The sequence below is a fragment of the Rhinolophus sinicus genome, chromosome 17 (genome assembly GCF_057876585.1).
Source record: "Rhinolophus sinicus isolate RSI-liver-muscle chromosome 17, RSI-T2T, whole genome shotgun sequence".
NCBI lineage: Eukaryota > Metazoa > Chordata > Mammalia > Chiroptera > Rhinolophidae > Rhinolophus > Rhinolophus sinicus.
In genome coordinates this window covers 203,473,072-203,489,407 of record NC_142517.1, presented here as the reverse complement: position 1 = coordinate 203,489,407, position 16,336 = coordinate 203,473,072, and the positions used below count along the sequence as shown (strand labels likewise).

Below are 16,336 nucleotides of genomic sequence, written 5' to 3'. Positions count from 1 at the left end.
CCAACCTCGGAACTAGAATGAGTCTGCGTTGATCTGGGCCCTGAGTTTAGTCTCCCCCAAGCTTCATTTAAAGTAAGAGTTTTCATTGCTATAAAAAAGTGGAAGTTTCAAGATGACTGGTTTAAATGTTCTGTGCTCATCCCTGTTGAATATTTACTTCTACCTCTTGGCCATGAGCTACAGTGAGTGGGGGTAACAGTTCACTTCCAGTGCTGAGAATGAATGCTTGTCAAGTTTTAGAAGGAACGTTTTGGTCCTTAAAGTCCTTTGGGCAAATAGTCTCGTATTTAATTCAAATTGCTTTTCCTCCTCAGTTGATTGATTCTATTATTTTTTGTTTTATGCGCCTGTAAGTTATTTGTGCAGAATCAAAGAATTAAAAAGTCACTCCTTGCTAGGTGAGATAGGTAATGTTTGCTGTCTTCTTATGCTACTAAACAATTATCTTACAAAAAGAGTAAAAAGTTATGTGGATGCCAGTGATGTGCAGATAAACTAGTTCTCCAAAATAGAATTGAAAGTAAATGCCCTGACTTGTAGGGATCGCTGATCGCCATGGCATAAACACCCACACCAGGGCTGATTTAAAGCTGTCAACTGTTTACAACTGGCTTACAAAGTCCTTGAATTGTTAATAATGAGCTGTCACCAGGCTGGTAGGAACCCACTCCAATGTACTTTACAAGTAGGTGGCATTTACGAAAATCAGGCAGATACATCATATACCCTTCCTCCTTTTTGGAATTTGTTATGTGGGGAATTAAGTTGAGATAAGTGTCCATTTTTTTTAAGGTAAGGAAAACGATACAGGGTGGCTAGGAAGGGGAAGGTAGGGAACTGCAAAATGTGGGGTGAGCAATTCAAACTTTGTCGGATAAAGGAACGTATTTAACACCTGGAGCATTTCAAGCCTGTCTTTTGTCACTTAAGACTCTGAGACCAGTTTGGTTGAATTTAATAAACATTCTCCGAGCATCCACTATAAACCAGACTCTGTTGCTGGCCAAGTTGGGAGAGGATTGGCTTCCTTTAGGAAACCAATCAGAAATGTTGACAGCGAGCAATCTATAAACATAAGTACAGTTTGGTAGATTAAATGGGGATTTGCAGACTGGACGTGAAGTGTTGTGACAGAAGAGTCACGTGTGATGCTTCTGCTTGTTTTCCTCTTGCGTAATTAACATCTAAAGGAGAGAGAGGACCCAAAGGAGATGCCGGAGAAATGGCTCTAATTTCCAAAAAGGGGAAAACTGGGGATCCTGGACCTCCTGGAGATCATGGACTCCCAGGAGAAGAAGGTAAACACTTATGTTTTTGTTATCATATCAAACAAGTGGACTTCTTTACAGATCATTCAAACAAGCATGTATTATTAGGTTGGTGCAAAATTAATTGTGATTTAAAAGGGTAAAAATAAGTGCAAAAACCCCAATTACTTTTGCACCAACCTAAAAATATATTAGGCAACTTACCCAGTCATTCATGGTGAGATTAGGACAGGCCATTTTTTAGATATAAATATACGTTAATAAGTTTATGGTACTTTTTTTTTTTTTTTTTTTTTTTTTTTTTTTTGCTTTTCTACACTAGAACTTAGGGGAAGTCCATATGTATTTATAGATTTGGATATTCCAAAAGAGGGTCAGTCCTGAGATATACATACAATACTGGTTTCAGGTTTGAGTACCCCTGTTTTTGGTGGCTGGTATTAAAATGAATAGCATGAAGACCGGTGCTCCTGCAATTCCTGTGTTCATATGAATCCTTTGAGGCTCTTGTTAAAAGGCAGAGTCTGAACCAGCAGGGCTGGGGCAGCTGGACTCTGCCTTTGTACCAGGCACCCTTCATGTCTGTGCTGCTGGCCTCAGAAAGAGCACACACGGGACACAGATTTTGACCTCCACGTTTATGTTCTCTTCCCCAAGTTCCGACTTAATCTGCGTGAAGCCTGAGTTCTTGTCTTGGCTCTCTCTTTAACCAGTTGTTAGGGGACACAGGTTTTAACTTCTCTGGGTAAGTTCTTCCTGATTTGTAGAATGAGCATGTTGACATAAGTGACCCTGCAGGCTGGCTCCAGTCAGACAGCCCTGAGTATCAATGGGCAGCTTCTTTTACCGTCAAGTCACTGAAACCAGAAACCATCTCGATGCGGCCTAGTACAGAAATTAGGATTCCCAGTACTTTGGGCTTCATTTCCTAAAAGTAAGAATAAGAGCCTCAACTTAACTATTGCTAGCCCAAGAGTTCCTCAAAGAGGTTTCTAACACTTCCACCCCCACCAGGTGATAAAGGCAATCCTGGGATACCGGGGAGGAGAGGAGAGCCGGGAAGACACGGACCACCTGGGTTTCACAGAGGAGAGCCTGGTGGAAAAGGGCAGCCAGGGCTTCCGGGACTCCCAGGCCCTCCAGGCTCGCCGGGGCTGAGCGGCATCATTGGTTTCCCGGGATTTCCAGGTGACCAGGTGAGTGGCTACTATCTTGGGAGGGAAGAAATAATAAAACCTTCCACTCTCAGGATGCCCATAAGGAGTCATAATTTGCCAGTGGACATCAGTGCCCTTTCCCTGGCTTTTAGAATGTAAAGGGTCGGCCAAGGGAAGAATGGAGACTTCTGGAAGCCCATGATGTAACTAATTTCTGACCAGTGCTCATGCCTGGTTCCCATGACATAGATGACCGAGTTACTTACTGCCCGCAGCTTAGTTTAAACAGCTCCACAGACACTTGCCTTGTGACTGCTAGCTTACCAGAATAAAGAGTAACCTGAAAAATGACCCAAATTCTGGTTTCTAACCCTTCCTACCAATTGCAGATATCACAGACTTTGCTGTAAATACATTTGGTATTTACAATCATGAATAAAATACCCCTTGAGAAACCAGGAGATACAATATAATAGCCTACATCACAACTTCTGGAAAATGTATAACATAATTTGCTATCCATCTTTTGGAATAAAATAGACTTTTTAAGTTTTTGGTACGAAATAACTTTTAATAATAGTTTATTTTGCATCGTGTTCATTTAAAACTTAAAATTCAAGTTATATGATGCAATTACTCTTTTGCAATCAAGTATAAAGAATTGTATGCTACCTTTTGGATGGTACTGATACCTTTAATTCTGGAGGAGTTTTACCAACTTTTAAAAACTAGACACATGTAGTAGTATGTTTGCAACACATTTCCAAATTTCTTTTCCAATGAAAATTATAAAAACCAAATTGGTTATGGAAAATTATAACTGGGTTAGGTCATGTGTGTGCCATTTGTATTTGAAACCCAATTAAGGTCTTACTTCTGTTTTATTAAACTATCAGGGTGAGCCGGGTTCTCCAGGGCCCCCTGGATTTTCAGGAATTGATGGAACGAGAGGACCTAAAGGTATGGATTGGACACACAGCAGCCAGCCATCAATATCATAGTCCTAGCTGTTTGTAATATTGTGAGCAAGCACCCTTTGTATGAAAAGCAAAGCATATCAAAAGAACTGCAACACCCAAGGGTTTTTTTTTTTAGACTCTCCTAGATAGTCAAACACTCAGGACCCAAATCATCCACATTCGTCATTCAGACCCAAGGGTAACAGGTAGAAAACAGCAAGTCTGCAGGGCACATCCGATCTTCCTCCTCAGAGGGAGTCCTTGCAGCTGTCCTTGTAGTGACTGCAGCTCTGTGAATGACAGCTCAGAGGGAAGGTGATCAGGTCCACATAGGTGGGCACTGTCCACCTCGGCTTAGAAGCCCCATGCCCCACAGAAGCCAGTATCTCTTCTAAGGACTCCACACGTACAGCGTATAGGGTTCCAGTTACTAGAGTCACAATACATAGAGGATGCCAAAGCCATGACTTCCCTCCAGGTATTAATAGTTCACTTAAGAATTCCTGGGCCCCATGTAATTTATAATTGGGTTATTTTTATCATAAGTCATGGGTCAGTGAATATTTATTTTTCAAGGGCCAGATTATCAATATTTCCACTTTGTGGTCTCTGTCACAACTACTCAACTGTACATGAAATACATGCAGCATGAAAGCAGCCATAGGCTATATGCAAAAAGGGGTGTGGCTATGTGCCAATAAAACTTTATTTACAAAACTAAGGCTACAGGCCTTAGTTTGCCTTGTGCCAAAAAGCAATGTTGCCTTGTAACACAATCTACATTCTACCTTTATCACATTTCCAAGAAACAGACATAGAAAGTTGACCCAATGTCAAAACAAACATATATCAGAATATCTTAAATTGCAATGTTTGTGTAAAACCTTTAAAGTTTTTACTATTTTTCTATACCACTGTGTTAATATTTTTCTTTAACTCTACTTCAAAATGATTCACCATTTTAACCTCACTATCTATGAATTCACAGGTTTGATGTGCAATTGTATTTTATTTTAATACAGTTAAAGTAAATAACTTTAAAATGCAAAATACTAATTAATGACCACCTAAAAAATCATCTTCCTTACCACCACTGATACCCACTGTACCCTTTGAAAAACATTCTATAAATAATATGATAATTGTTGTAATAAAAAATGAACCATGTACACATTTATTCAGAAAGAATAATCTAGATCTCTTCTTCAGAAATGGTTACAAATACAGACGTTTTTGTATTTGATTTTGATATTTTATAGCTTCAGGGTTCCGAACTCACTGCTCTTCTATCTACCTCTAAATTTGTCTATAGTCCCTTTGCCTCTGTCAAAGTACAAACCTACCTCTTCTCATTTCCTTTATGCTTGTATTAGATTACATTTGCAAGGGACTGACATGTACTGAGGATACCTGGAGTAAAAGAGATCTCATGGAGCCCTGAGAGAGGAGACATGATTTTGCCAGAACATAGTCTGATGAACCTAGCCTTAATGCAACCCATGGTTTCTCCCTTGGTCTGTTTTTTACTTACTTGACTACCAATTAATTTCATCAGTCTCTATTTAGTATCCTTTCTGGATCCTTCCAGATATATTTGGATTGTACTCCAACATGCTCCACATTAGAGCATTATGATAATTTTCATAATGATAATCCTTTTGGTTTCTGCCTTAATAGCCAAGGACTTCAGATTCTCACTTTTTATTCCAACTTCTCAAGGAAAGACTGGCTGACTGGGGATGGACCAGGTTCCTGCCCTTCAAACAAATAGCCACAATTACGAGTAGTGTCTGGTGGAAGAGAACCTTCTACGAGGTGTGGGTAGAATCAGGTTCTAAGAAACATGCCTAATTAGTTATCTTATTCTCTGGAACCCCGTCTATTGTCTTGCCTTCCCTACCACACCATTTTGAGTCCTCCATTTATAACTGACTCCCAGATACACGTATGACGTAAGTCCTTGCGTCTGGAAGCATTCTCAGCAGTGTGGACGGCTCTGTCGCACTCTTAGAGTCACTGCCTCCCATGGCCTTTGAATGTGCCACCTCTTGTGAAATCATCAATAAAGTGTGCCTTTGTGAGTTTGGTTTTCAAGGACATTGAGTTGAGCTTCCTTGCAGGGAGCTTGAAATGTGATGGCAGCAGCTGAAACAGTGACAACTTCTTTCTGTTTCAAAAACACAATATAAGGATATTGTCACTCCGTGCCAAGTAATTGCTTAAATAGGTATCTAAATTTGAAACTATTTAGGGAATTTAAAAATGTAAACTTATTAAGATCTATACTTTCCTATGATTGTTATCAACTAAAAAATTATGTGTGTGTATATATTTAAATCATATTTTGCATCTATGTTTCCATTTGTTCTTATGTAGGAAAATAAAGCATTTTTTTTTTCAAAAATTTTCTGGAATAGTTGAAGATAGACTGTAAAGACAAATATCATGGAAGTTATTGAGTCACTTGTATGAGACAAAATTAAATTCTCTTAAATAACGTTAGTGCATCTTATCACTTACAGGAATCAAAGGTGACCCTGCAAGTCAGATCAGCCCACCTGGTCCAAAGGGTGAGCCAGGTAGTCCTGGATGTCCAGGTATAGCTACATATTTTTCTTATTAAAACAAAAAAGAATAAGGCTTGTTTGAAAAATAGCACAATTACTATCCTCTGAGTCAGCAATGATTATATCAGTATTTGATTACCCCTTTGCCAATTAAGATATGTATCAGAAAGGTTAAGTAGCATCCTGGCCCAGAAGAACATCAGAATTTTACACTGGGATTCCCAGTCCTTTTTCCACAATGGTTCCCATGACCGATGACATTGGCATAACAATACACCCCCACCCCAGGCATGCCCAGATTTTGACACAGCTGAAAATGACTATTGCAAATAATTAAAATTTGGACTATTTTGCAGTCTCCATAGTTAAAAATCATACATTGGCAATAACCATTTGCACTGACTACAGGTGCAGGTCATCAATCCAGCCCTTTCTTTCCTACTCGGTAAAGCATGTGTCAGTGAGGCAGGCCATTATTAAGACATCACTGAATGGCTCATTTACTAAATATCTCATCGACTAAAAACCAAACAAATGCAGAACCTCATCACCAACAATAAGCCTAAGTGCTTCAAAATGGTACCTTGTTTATCCGTAACAACTGATTTGTAATCCCTCAGAACAGATAATGACGTGCCAGTGAGTTCTTGCCCTCCAGTTGAGGTGGCAGCTGGCTACAGTAGACAACCCACAGCTGACAAAAGATGCATACTCTTTAACTTAGTAATTCTACTTGAAGGAATTTATCTTCAGTCAGTAATCAGACAAGTGTACAAAGATGCGTGCACAGGGATATCCACTGCATGGAAAGAAAAATGCCCACCCACAGATGATCGGTTACAGAAGTTATACCCAACGTCATTTAGTGGACAGGTTAGAAGCCAGGTGTGTATTTATACGGGTCCCTTATTAATTAAAGCATCTCTTATTAGTATCTTTTACATTATCTTTAAAAAAATTCTCTGGTGATATTATAGCCATGTTTTCTTCCATAGAACAGAAAGAAAAGCTGAGTAGAACAATTATGGGAAATTTTATGTCTTTATTTTTATACCATGTGATGGCTTAAAACGGAAGTCTAACAGAAAGACAAGCTATTACAATGGCTTCCCTTCTCACTCTTTTTCATATGGGTCTTTTACCTCTGACACTGTGACATATATTTTGAAAATATAATATTTCAACTGAAGTGTATAGCTTACATGTACATTTGAAGGGGAAAATCGTTTTGAGGTTAGTATGATGGAAGTTCATAAGAAATACCGGAATGAGGAGTCTCGGAAGGGAAATCAATGGTTTAGAGTCAACCTCCATTTTTCTTGTGCATGTGGTCTTGGCAAGTTGCTTATCCTCTCTGAGCTCAGTTTCCTCACCCATAAATCGGCCCTATGCATGTTGCAGGATCGTTCTGAGGACCAAATGAGATTCCTTGAGAGCAATTTGTAAACTGAAAATTGCTACACAATTGTAAAGTGTTACGGTCATGGTCATCATCATGTCAGCAAAACATGAAGAGATTTTTCTACACTTATTGGTATTTTTAGGTAAACCCTGCAGACAGTAAGATTTTATAAGCTGAAAGTAGTACAAAATAGAACCTTTGGCTATGACCTAATATTTTAATTTAAAAATCATAAATATGAGTTATTTTCCATTTAGGCTAACTTTTTGAAGAAAATTTGACTTGGCATAACTTCTCTGGTCTCCTGTAGTTAGCACCATTTAAACTGTTCCCTCTCCCATATGCCATAGCTTTAGCTTCGAATTTAAAAATTACATCATATGTTATTCACCAGCTCAGAGTTTACCTAAATATGCAATTTCCATTGACTTGAAAAAGCTGCATTGAATTTGAACAAGCCTCATGAGAAGGCACAGAGCTGCTGCCTGTCTCAGGGGATTAGATATGATTGTACTGGGTTTATTTCTACCTCCCCACTTCAATTCCGAGAGAAAATACAGTACAGATGAACTCAGAAGTTCTGTTCTTAATACAACTGTGATTGTGGAGGCAAGCCTTTTAATACTTCAGTTTTTTCTCATTTGGAGATGAGAATAACACTGCCTTACATTTACTGCAGGAATGTTTTCAGGATAAATAAAATAACACAGAGAGAGGCTCCGTCAATCTTAAATTCGATCAAGGAACAGCTACAGACTAGCATAGACTTATTTCATGTGTGTTATAATAAATAATGACTATGCCCCAGGGGTTTGTAAATACAGAGTCATATATTTTATTTGCAGATTCAACTGGTCATTTTTAGCACAGACTGTTGTTGGTTGGTTTATCCTATAAAGTAAATTGCATTAAAGTCACGCACTGGAAATAAACACATGGGGAAACAGTCATCTTCCCTAGTAGTCAAAGAAATGTAATTTAATGTAAGTCTGGAATATATTTTATGCTTACTAAATTGGCAAGAAAACAAATTTAAAATTCCTCAGTGAGCGTGTACTCTACTCTCGGACGTGCGATGATGGAGCTGTGGGTGGATTACATGTGGTGATGTGAGTTGATGCAGCAGTTATCCAAACCATTTGGCAACCTCTACCAAGAACCAAATGCTGAACGGTCTATTCTAGAAGACCAGAGAACAACTGAACTGTTCTCTCTTCAGCAATCACTGTCCTGAGAAAGGGTCTGTAATATTTTTTTTTTTAACTTAATGAATATATCCACCCAATGTGTGGTTCTGGAATGGAACCCGATGTAGACAAACCAGCAGTGCAGGACATTAAGGGGACACTTGGAGGAAGTCAAGTATGGAATGAGTATTAAATAATAGTAAGGATTGTTATTAATTTTTTCAGCTGTGATAATGTTGTTTTGGCCATGTAGGAAAATGTTATTTTTCAGACATACCTCCGTAAGTATTTAGGGATGGAATTCCATGATGTCTGTGATTTACTTTAAAATACATCAGCATTTTAAAATGAATAAAAAAGACCCAAAATATCATACTATGTTACCTAGAAATTCTACTCCTAGGAATTTTTCCTAAGGAAATAACTTAATAGAAGAAAAATGTATTAAAGATGTATAAACATCATTAAGCATAACAGCAAAGAGAAAATACTTGAGTGGCCCATAGTAGGAAAAATTTGGATTAATTAATTTAATGTAGATCAACTCAATAAGCTATCTGCCAGTCATTTAAAAATAATAATTAGGAAAATGATGATAAACTTGGAAAACTACTTATGATTCAATGCTAATTTAAAAAATTGTGGGTATCATGTACACTTTGTATGCTTATGAAAAAATTGTGTAAGGTGTTGGAATTATAGGTGCTTTGTTTTCAGTACTTCCTTAATGTTATCTTTTTGATAGAACAATTGCTAAAATTAAAAAAGTATGAATAGAAAAGAATAGCAAGGACTGAAGTTGGAGGTTTTACAAATTTACTGCCTCACAGAGCAATCTACAGCTACTCAGGTTTTGATCCTTCTTTCTTTAGGGCATTTTGGAACCCCTGGAGACAAGGGCTGCCCTGGCATTCAAGGCCCCAAAGGACCACCAGGAAGGCCTGGACTGCCTGGCTCCCCTGGACCACCAGGATGTCCAGGTACTTGAAAGGAAGCTTGGAACCATCCCATGCAGTTATGCATCTCTTGGTGTATCAGAAAGAGCCAGCCTTCGCTTAGACCTGGGCTCATCTCTGGTTCTGCTGTTTCTCAGACCTGTGACTCTGGACAAGTCACGTAAACTTGTCTATTTCTTACCTGTCCATTGGAGCTAGTCCTGTCTTACTGAGTTGGCCTGAGAGTAAACTAAGACAAAACCTGTGAAGTGCCTAACAGGGTGCCAGGCACGAAGGGATGGGCAGACAGATAGGGCTCCATTCCAGCCCTCCCTAATTCACCTGCCATTCAGGACACTAGTTTTCTTTTCTCCTTTAGATGTAAAGTAAATATCACACATACAGTGCAACATTTTAATGGCTTCTCTTCCTGCCAATTCAGAACCAAGTGAGAGTTTAAAATCGTAACTGGCAACTTCAATTGCTCGAAGTGTATTTTCTTCTTTTCAGGTTAAGTGCATTTTTTTCTCCCTAGAGTTAGAAGAGAAATAAAAGAGTGTTCCGGGTTACTCATATTTTAAGAACATAGACCACCTTCCCAGTTAATGTAACTCATCTGTCATTTGGGTATCTGCAAAACCTCCCTGTCATCCTCAGGTAATCCAGGGATGCCTGGGCCAGTGGGACATCCAGGAGAAAGGGGGGATCCTGGACCCAAAGGCCTCATGGGGGATCCAGGGACACCTGGTCTTCCAGGAATAAAAGGTAAGTCAAAAGGAAGCTTGACCCATCAGAAAGGATCCAGCCCATTGGGGCAAGTTCACAGTGCCTTCCAGCACCTGAGTGACACATTCCTCTTGGTCATAGCTCTTTCCCACTGTCATTAGCACTTTCCTATTCTGTCTTACTCAGGACTTGAGGCTGTGTTCATCTAGTCTCCTGACCTGCCTGGCACCAAAATGATGCTGTGACCGTCTCATTTTTTGAGGGCATTTCCCCCCATGTTTTCCATAATGTTCAGGCATATTCATTTATTCTCTCCTCAGAAAGTTAAGCTGCTATTACGTCCTAGATTCTAAATATGAGGTACACAATTTCAAAGAAAAGAGACATGACTTCTGCTTCATGGAGCTCACAGTTTAGCAGCAGACACACATATTAATAAATATGTGTAAATAAATATGTGTTTACTAGTTGTGATAAGTGGAAGGAAGATTAAAAGAATAAGATGCTAAGGAGAAAGAGGAATTAGTATTCATTACCTTTGTTAAAGAAACAGTTGTTTTCTTGGTTGATTTCTTTTGGCCTTTAAAAGTATAGTAGACTGGTTATTATATCGACCTGGTTAATATAAAATATAATATGATATGTGATATAATATAATAAGTATAATTTATTAACAAATCTTCATCTCCTCCCCCATTCATTCATGGTACTTACTCTTCCTTAGTTCATTTCTTCCATTTTAGAAAAAATATTTTCTCATGGCTACTTGGTGTGTACCTCTAGCATAACATTTGTATTATATCACATTTGTTTGTTTAGAGGTCTTTCTCATCAAGTAGAATATGATTTTTTTAAAAAAGCAAGGACTGTTTTTATATCCTTGGCATCCAGTAGGTACCCAATTAAGTCTATTGGTTGGTTACTGTAAGTATTTTTAAATTTATGAGTAAATTAATAAATGAAGAAATGGATAAATAGAAGAATGAGCCACTGAGCTAGTAGTTATGAATGTGAGGGTCTTCACCTCAATCAACAATAGAAGAATCAAGCCGTACTTGGTAGATTTCTACAGCCAAGCCCTTCTTATCTCTTCCTTCCTCCCTTTTCTTCCCACTTACCTCTGCTTGTTGACTAATCCACACACTAAATTTTGGGTAAATGAAAAGTACTTCCCTTTGGAAGAGTTGGAAATCCCTTCTTTCGGGCTTAATCATGTTTTGAAAACCCAGATGATGTTTTTCCATACTCTGACATCTTCGTTCACCAGATAGCTTTCAAATTAGTTTTCCAGCAAGTAGTAGTGTTGTGTTTATTACCTGGAGCAATTCTGCAGAGAGGAAAGCCTTTTATTTTGAAAGGTTGGTACAATTATACATTCTACGCAGTCACATGACTTCTTGGGAAAAGTTCCCATCACAAGACATCTTGGTATTGTTTTTCTCCCTCTTCACTGGCACTTTTAGTAATGTGAAGTCCAGTGATTTGTGATAAATTTAGGGTTTCAAGCAAAATGATAATTATGTTACAAGTTTCTCTGTTTATTGTGGCCATTTCCTATCTCTGGCAATCCTTACAGCCCTGGTGAGGGGTTTTTGTTTGGTCACTTTTTTGAGTATCTGGAAGACGAAATTGGTGAAGAACCAAAAGAACATTTTCCATTATTAACCCCTCCTACCTCTTTCCCATTTCTTCCTATCCCCCTACTTCAGTAAAACAGCAAGGATTGTCAAGGGTCTTGGTGCCATAAGAGTCTACACCAGGCTGACTTAATAAGGTGACAAGGCTCACCTTATTATTGTTGATTCTTTCTTCCCCTGAATTAGTTTGCATTTATCACACACCTTCAGTATGATAAGTTATTAAAAAACAAATAGCTAATGAGTTTGATCAAAGAATAAAATCACTTAAAAAATTATGACGATTACGTCATAATTCTGTGCTATGAAATACATTTGTTAAGAAAGTGAAGAAATGAATACATCAACCCAAATATTCACACCAGCATATAGACAGATGCTGACTGTGCTTTCTGACCATGCAGTGACACTGTTTCACTTCAAACAGCCCAGTGAACAAACCAGTCTTTAGAAGAAGCAAACAAAACATTGAAATATCTTCCTAAAAATTAAAACGTCTACAACATAAATCCATTGTTGCACTTTATCATGCTGATATAAAAATTAACCACACTCCAGCAGAAACACTTTGAACTGAGAAACTAAATATTTGAAGTATGTTCTAAATAAGTCAAGGGGCCTGATTTTCTTGTTTGAACAAACCAGCTGCTGAACTCAAAGTTGTTTGCTCTGCCAGAACAGGCCATATGGATTTTGGGTCCCGCTTGTGCTCAATCAAATTTAAACTTTAACTTAAACATATGTTAAAAATGGCTTGATTCCTAGATTTAAAGTTTTAAGTGCATTTGCCCTCTAAAAGGAAGACACTCACTTCCTACTTGGGCATTCACATGGGAGTGGAATAATGGAAACCGAAAGACAACTTTCTGTAGCATGACAGTAACTGTAAAGAATGTGGATTAGGTTATTTTGGTTGGTGGCCAGTAAATAAACTTCATAAGAACAAAACACCTTGAAATGTCTTTTATTAGCAAAGAAATGCCATGTACCTTAGAGCTGTGAAAATCATTACAAAGTTCTCCCTCCCTTTTTACAACTAGAGTGTTTCCCTCCCACCCTACCCCACCCTCACAGCACTTACCAGTCCTGCGATAATTACCTGTTCTGTCAAGTCAGGGATTGTTTCCCTCTGGTTCCTCATTGTCTCATTCAGCGCCTGTCACTAAGTACATCTGGGGCCTAAAATCTCCATGGGTTAGGAGGCCATGTCTTAGGCTAGTAGGCACTCATGTATTTTCCGAATTAAAAAATAAATAAATCTTATTTCAGAATCTGTTTCGAAAAGTTTCCAACCTTGTTGAATCATTACCTATAGTCACGTAGGTCTGTTTTCCCATCAGCTTTCACATTAGGGTGACCAGCTGTCCGGTTTGCCTGGGACTGAGGGGGTGGGCTGTCTCAGGACGCGGAACTTGCAGTGGTAGAACTGGGAAAGTCCCCAACAAACATGGACAAGTTGGTCCCCCTCCTAAAAGAATAAACTTGTATAAAGGCCCATGGAGATAGTGCTTTCAGGCTATAGAACAAAAGAAAACCTTAGCATGGAAATCCAGTCACAAAGCGTGTCTGGCTACACAGAGGGAGGCTGTGATGACGATTACGGCTGCAGGGAGATCAGACTCTCTGACGGCAGGGAGGGCGACTGGCCTGTGAGCGCAGCCTGAAATGATGGTTGTTAAGCAGGAAGACAGCAGAGAGGTGAATAAAAAATCCTCATTACCAAGGAATGTGCTTTGTTAGCGTAATTGCCTCTTATCTGCACTGGATCTATTTTATGCATGAACAACTTTCTGATTTAGAGATGGGACTGATAAAAAGAGCTTTCAGTAAAAAGGAAAAATTGCCTTTAAAACCCTACCAGATATAGCTGCATTCAATTTAGAAAGATAACATTGGGTCAGATAAGGGTCGGCCAGTTCAACAATGGCGAGGGGCAGGGACTGGGACCAGCCAGGATCTGGATGTGTTGATGTGACAATGGAGAGTTGGCAGAAGCTGGGACATTCCACCCCCAGCCAACTCCCCTTAACCATCAATCTTGGTGGCTTAAGCTGGAGATCAAAACACATTGAAATAGCAAAGTAGTCTCAAAAAATTTATTATCATTTCAGATAGATTGCAATAAATATCCAGATTTGGCAGATGAAGAAGGTCTGTGTGCTCCTTTGGTACAAACTTGGAACATTGGCTTGTAAATAGGAAAGAGAATTGGAAAATAAACTAAACCAGAACTGTTAAAAGTGGTTAGGAAATAAGATCTTTAGGGAAAATTAGGGTGCATTCCCATCTTTTTTTTTTTTTTTGGTGCAAGAGAATATGGCTCATTAGTACCAATTTAAAGTTTAGATTAAAAAAAACTGTTTTAAGTACTGATAATAAATAAAATGGAACTGAGTAACTTCCATCTTCTAAAAAGAAGTGCACAGAGGACTTGCTTTAATGAGTGGATAATAATTAGCACTTGATTTATTTATATACCGATACCGCTAACTTCTCCAAATCTTACTTATCCTGTAAATCTATCACAGAAAGATGTGACATGCAAATTGCAGTCCACTTCTTTTTATAGCTTCCTCTCTACCCGTTTCATCCCTCGCCCTCCACATTTTCTCATTCACTCATTCGTTCATTCACTCATTCATTCAACACTTATTAAACACCTGTGACACTGTGTCAGGAGCTATATCAAGTGGGTACATGGAAAGACTAGTAAGACCTGATCTTGCACTCAATTGGCTGTAGCACTCAAAGAGCAGTAAGCCTATTCTTTCTGAGCAGCACAGTGCTTAAAAGAAAAAAAAGGGGGGGGCATGTATCCCCTAGTATGCCATAGGCCCCACCTGTCCTTATTGTCTCACTACATTTACCTGACCAGATCCCACAGAAATCAGAATTTACAGACCATGGTGGAATGCTCAGACCCTGACCCTGGGTTTGCTCCCGTCCAGTCTCTTCCCTCATCTAGGATGATTTTGTTGTTATGCAATTGAAGGTCACTTCCTACACCAATGAGTCCATAATTCTACACTGTATTTGGTTAGAGAGAGAGTGGTTCATGGAATGGTCATAAACTGACAGCCAAGCTTTAAAGCCAAAGGAATAGATGTGTTAAGCAACCTTGGAAGACAATGTCCATCAAATGAATGTATTAAATAACAACCACTGGCATAGATTCAGCCCTGATAATGACATCTAGAGGGTGAGATCTCATGGTTCCTGCCTGGAGAATCTGCCTGTCTCCATCAGCAAACCCTCCTCTGGGTGGTGCCTGTAAGTTCTGGTAAGTGAAGTTCAATGTCTGGTCTTCCCCTGTGGGTCACAGGTCTGTGATATGTTTCAGGTCTCCCCGGGTTACCCGGCCTGAACGGCCTGCATGGTTTAAAGGGTCAGAAAGGAACCAAAGGTGCTTCAGGTAAGAGAAAACCCTCTGTGAGAGACTAGACTGCAATCAGTGGACCTCTAGTATTTCCAAAGTTCACAAGATTTGGGTTGTGAAACTAAGAAACTGGCTTAGCTTAGAGACACGATATTGGAAGTATTTTTAGTGTTGAAATGACTTATATAAAAAGGACCCTTGAGAAAACCCAATTTAAGAAGGAATGGTTGATTAATGGTGCCTTTTGTTGATGCTGCTTGGGACTCTCTACTAAAAATACTCTGAATAATTGCTTAGGTGGAGCTAGATTTCTCAATGTTCTGAGGAACAGATAAATAGTTGGGATTTTTTTTTTTCTATTGTTTTAAGCGTGGTAAAGCCAAGTACAACCATGTGAGTCTAATTAGTACTTTGAACGTCTCCCAATAGCCTGCTGCTACAATAAGTTACCTGCACAAATTGCTGTTATTTTTGGTATTACAAATAGGTAATCACCAACAACTGAATTTTAGCTTGTTCTGTCATTTTAATACAATGCACATTTATTGCATTACTTTCTCAGAAAAAATCACTCACCTTCAGACAAGGTAGCTGAGTCAGACATGTAGATTGAGGAGCTGTGGGCAAAGGGTTGACTTGTTGTGCTTCTGGATTTGAATCTGTTAAATCTTTATACAGTGTGGAAGGTCAAGAAGTAATCTGGGAAACTTAGAATGCATTAAGTGGCTCTTCCAAAGAGTCTGATAAAATGTGTGTCCCCTCCAAGAAACCCATGATGCTCTGTGCTTTCAATGTGGAACTCCACAATAGTTGGATTTATATGTCAGTTTCCACCTTCAATTTCAAACCACTTTGTTCATAATTACTTATTGTTGGATCTCATATGTTTTCACTTTTTCTGTTGTAGAGGTTGGAGGGTTGATATTGTCACTAAGCTGTTTTTTTGTTTTGTCGTTTTGTTTTTTAATCTGGAAAGTAATTATAAAGTAAATGAAACCTAGGGGTGACCCGTGTGATGGGTCTTAAGAGAGTAAGTGGCGATTCAGAAAGTGCGTGCAGCCATTTGGACATTGTTGCAGCCAGTGGTTGGTCTCCACAGAGCCAGCTGCTTCCCTGTCATAC

At 38.9% G+C, this 16,336-nt stretch overlaps 1 protein-coding gene and 1 long non-coding RNA gene across 10 annotated transcripts in view; one reads left to right on the top strand and one right to left on the bottom strand.

The window, feature by feature from the left end:
- Positions 1-16,336, top strand: part of COL4A4 (collagen type IV alpha 4 chain) — a 117,481-nt gene that overhangs the window by 78,772 nt on the left and 22,373 nt on the right. For all 8 annotated transcript variants that reach the window (XM_074314188.2, XM_074314163.2, XM_074314160.2 and 5 more), the window contains 7 exons: positions 1,191-1,298; positions 2,283-2,464; positions 3,322-3,385; positions 5,907-5,981; positions 9,413-9,520; positions 10,133-10,240; positions 15,179-15,250. In XM_074314188.2, coding sequence (XP_074170289.2) covers positions 1,191-1,298; positions 2,283-2,464; positions 3,322-3,385; positions 5,907-5,981; positions 9,413-9,520; positions 10,133-10,240; positions 15,179-15,250 — 717 coding nt within the window. The remainder of the gene's footprint in view (positions 1-1,190; positions 1,299-2,282; positions 2,465-3,321; positions 3,386-5,906; positions 5,982-9,412; positions 9,521-10,132; positions 10,241-15,178; positions 15,251-16,336) is intronic.
- On the bottom strand, positions 9,543-13,191 carry LOC148754913 (uncharacterized). 2 transcript variants are annotated; one of them, XR_016019726.1, is made up of 4 exons: positions 12,938-13,191; positions 11,320-11,528; positions 10,738-10,816; positions 9,543-10,006 (listed from the first exon to the last, which is right to left on the bottom strand). It is a non-coding gene; the product is annotated as an uncharacterized LOC148754913 (long non-coding RNA). The 2 variants fall into 2 exon arrangements; XR_016019725.1 differs by lacking the exon at positions 12,938-13,191 and having other exon boundaries at positions 11,320-11,767.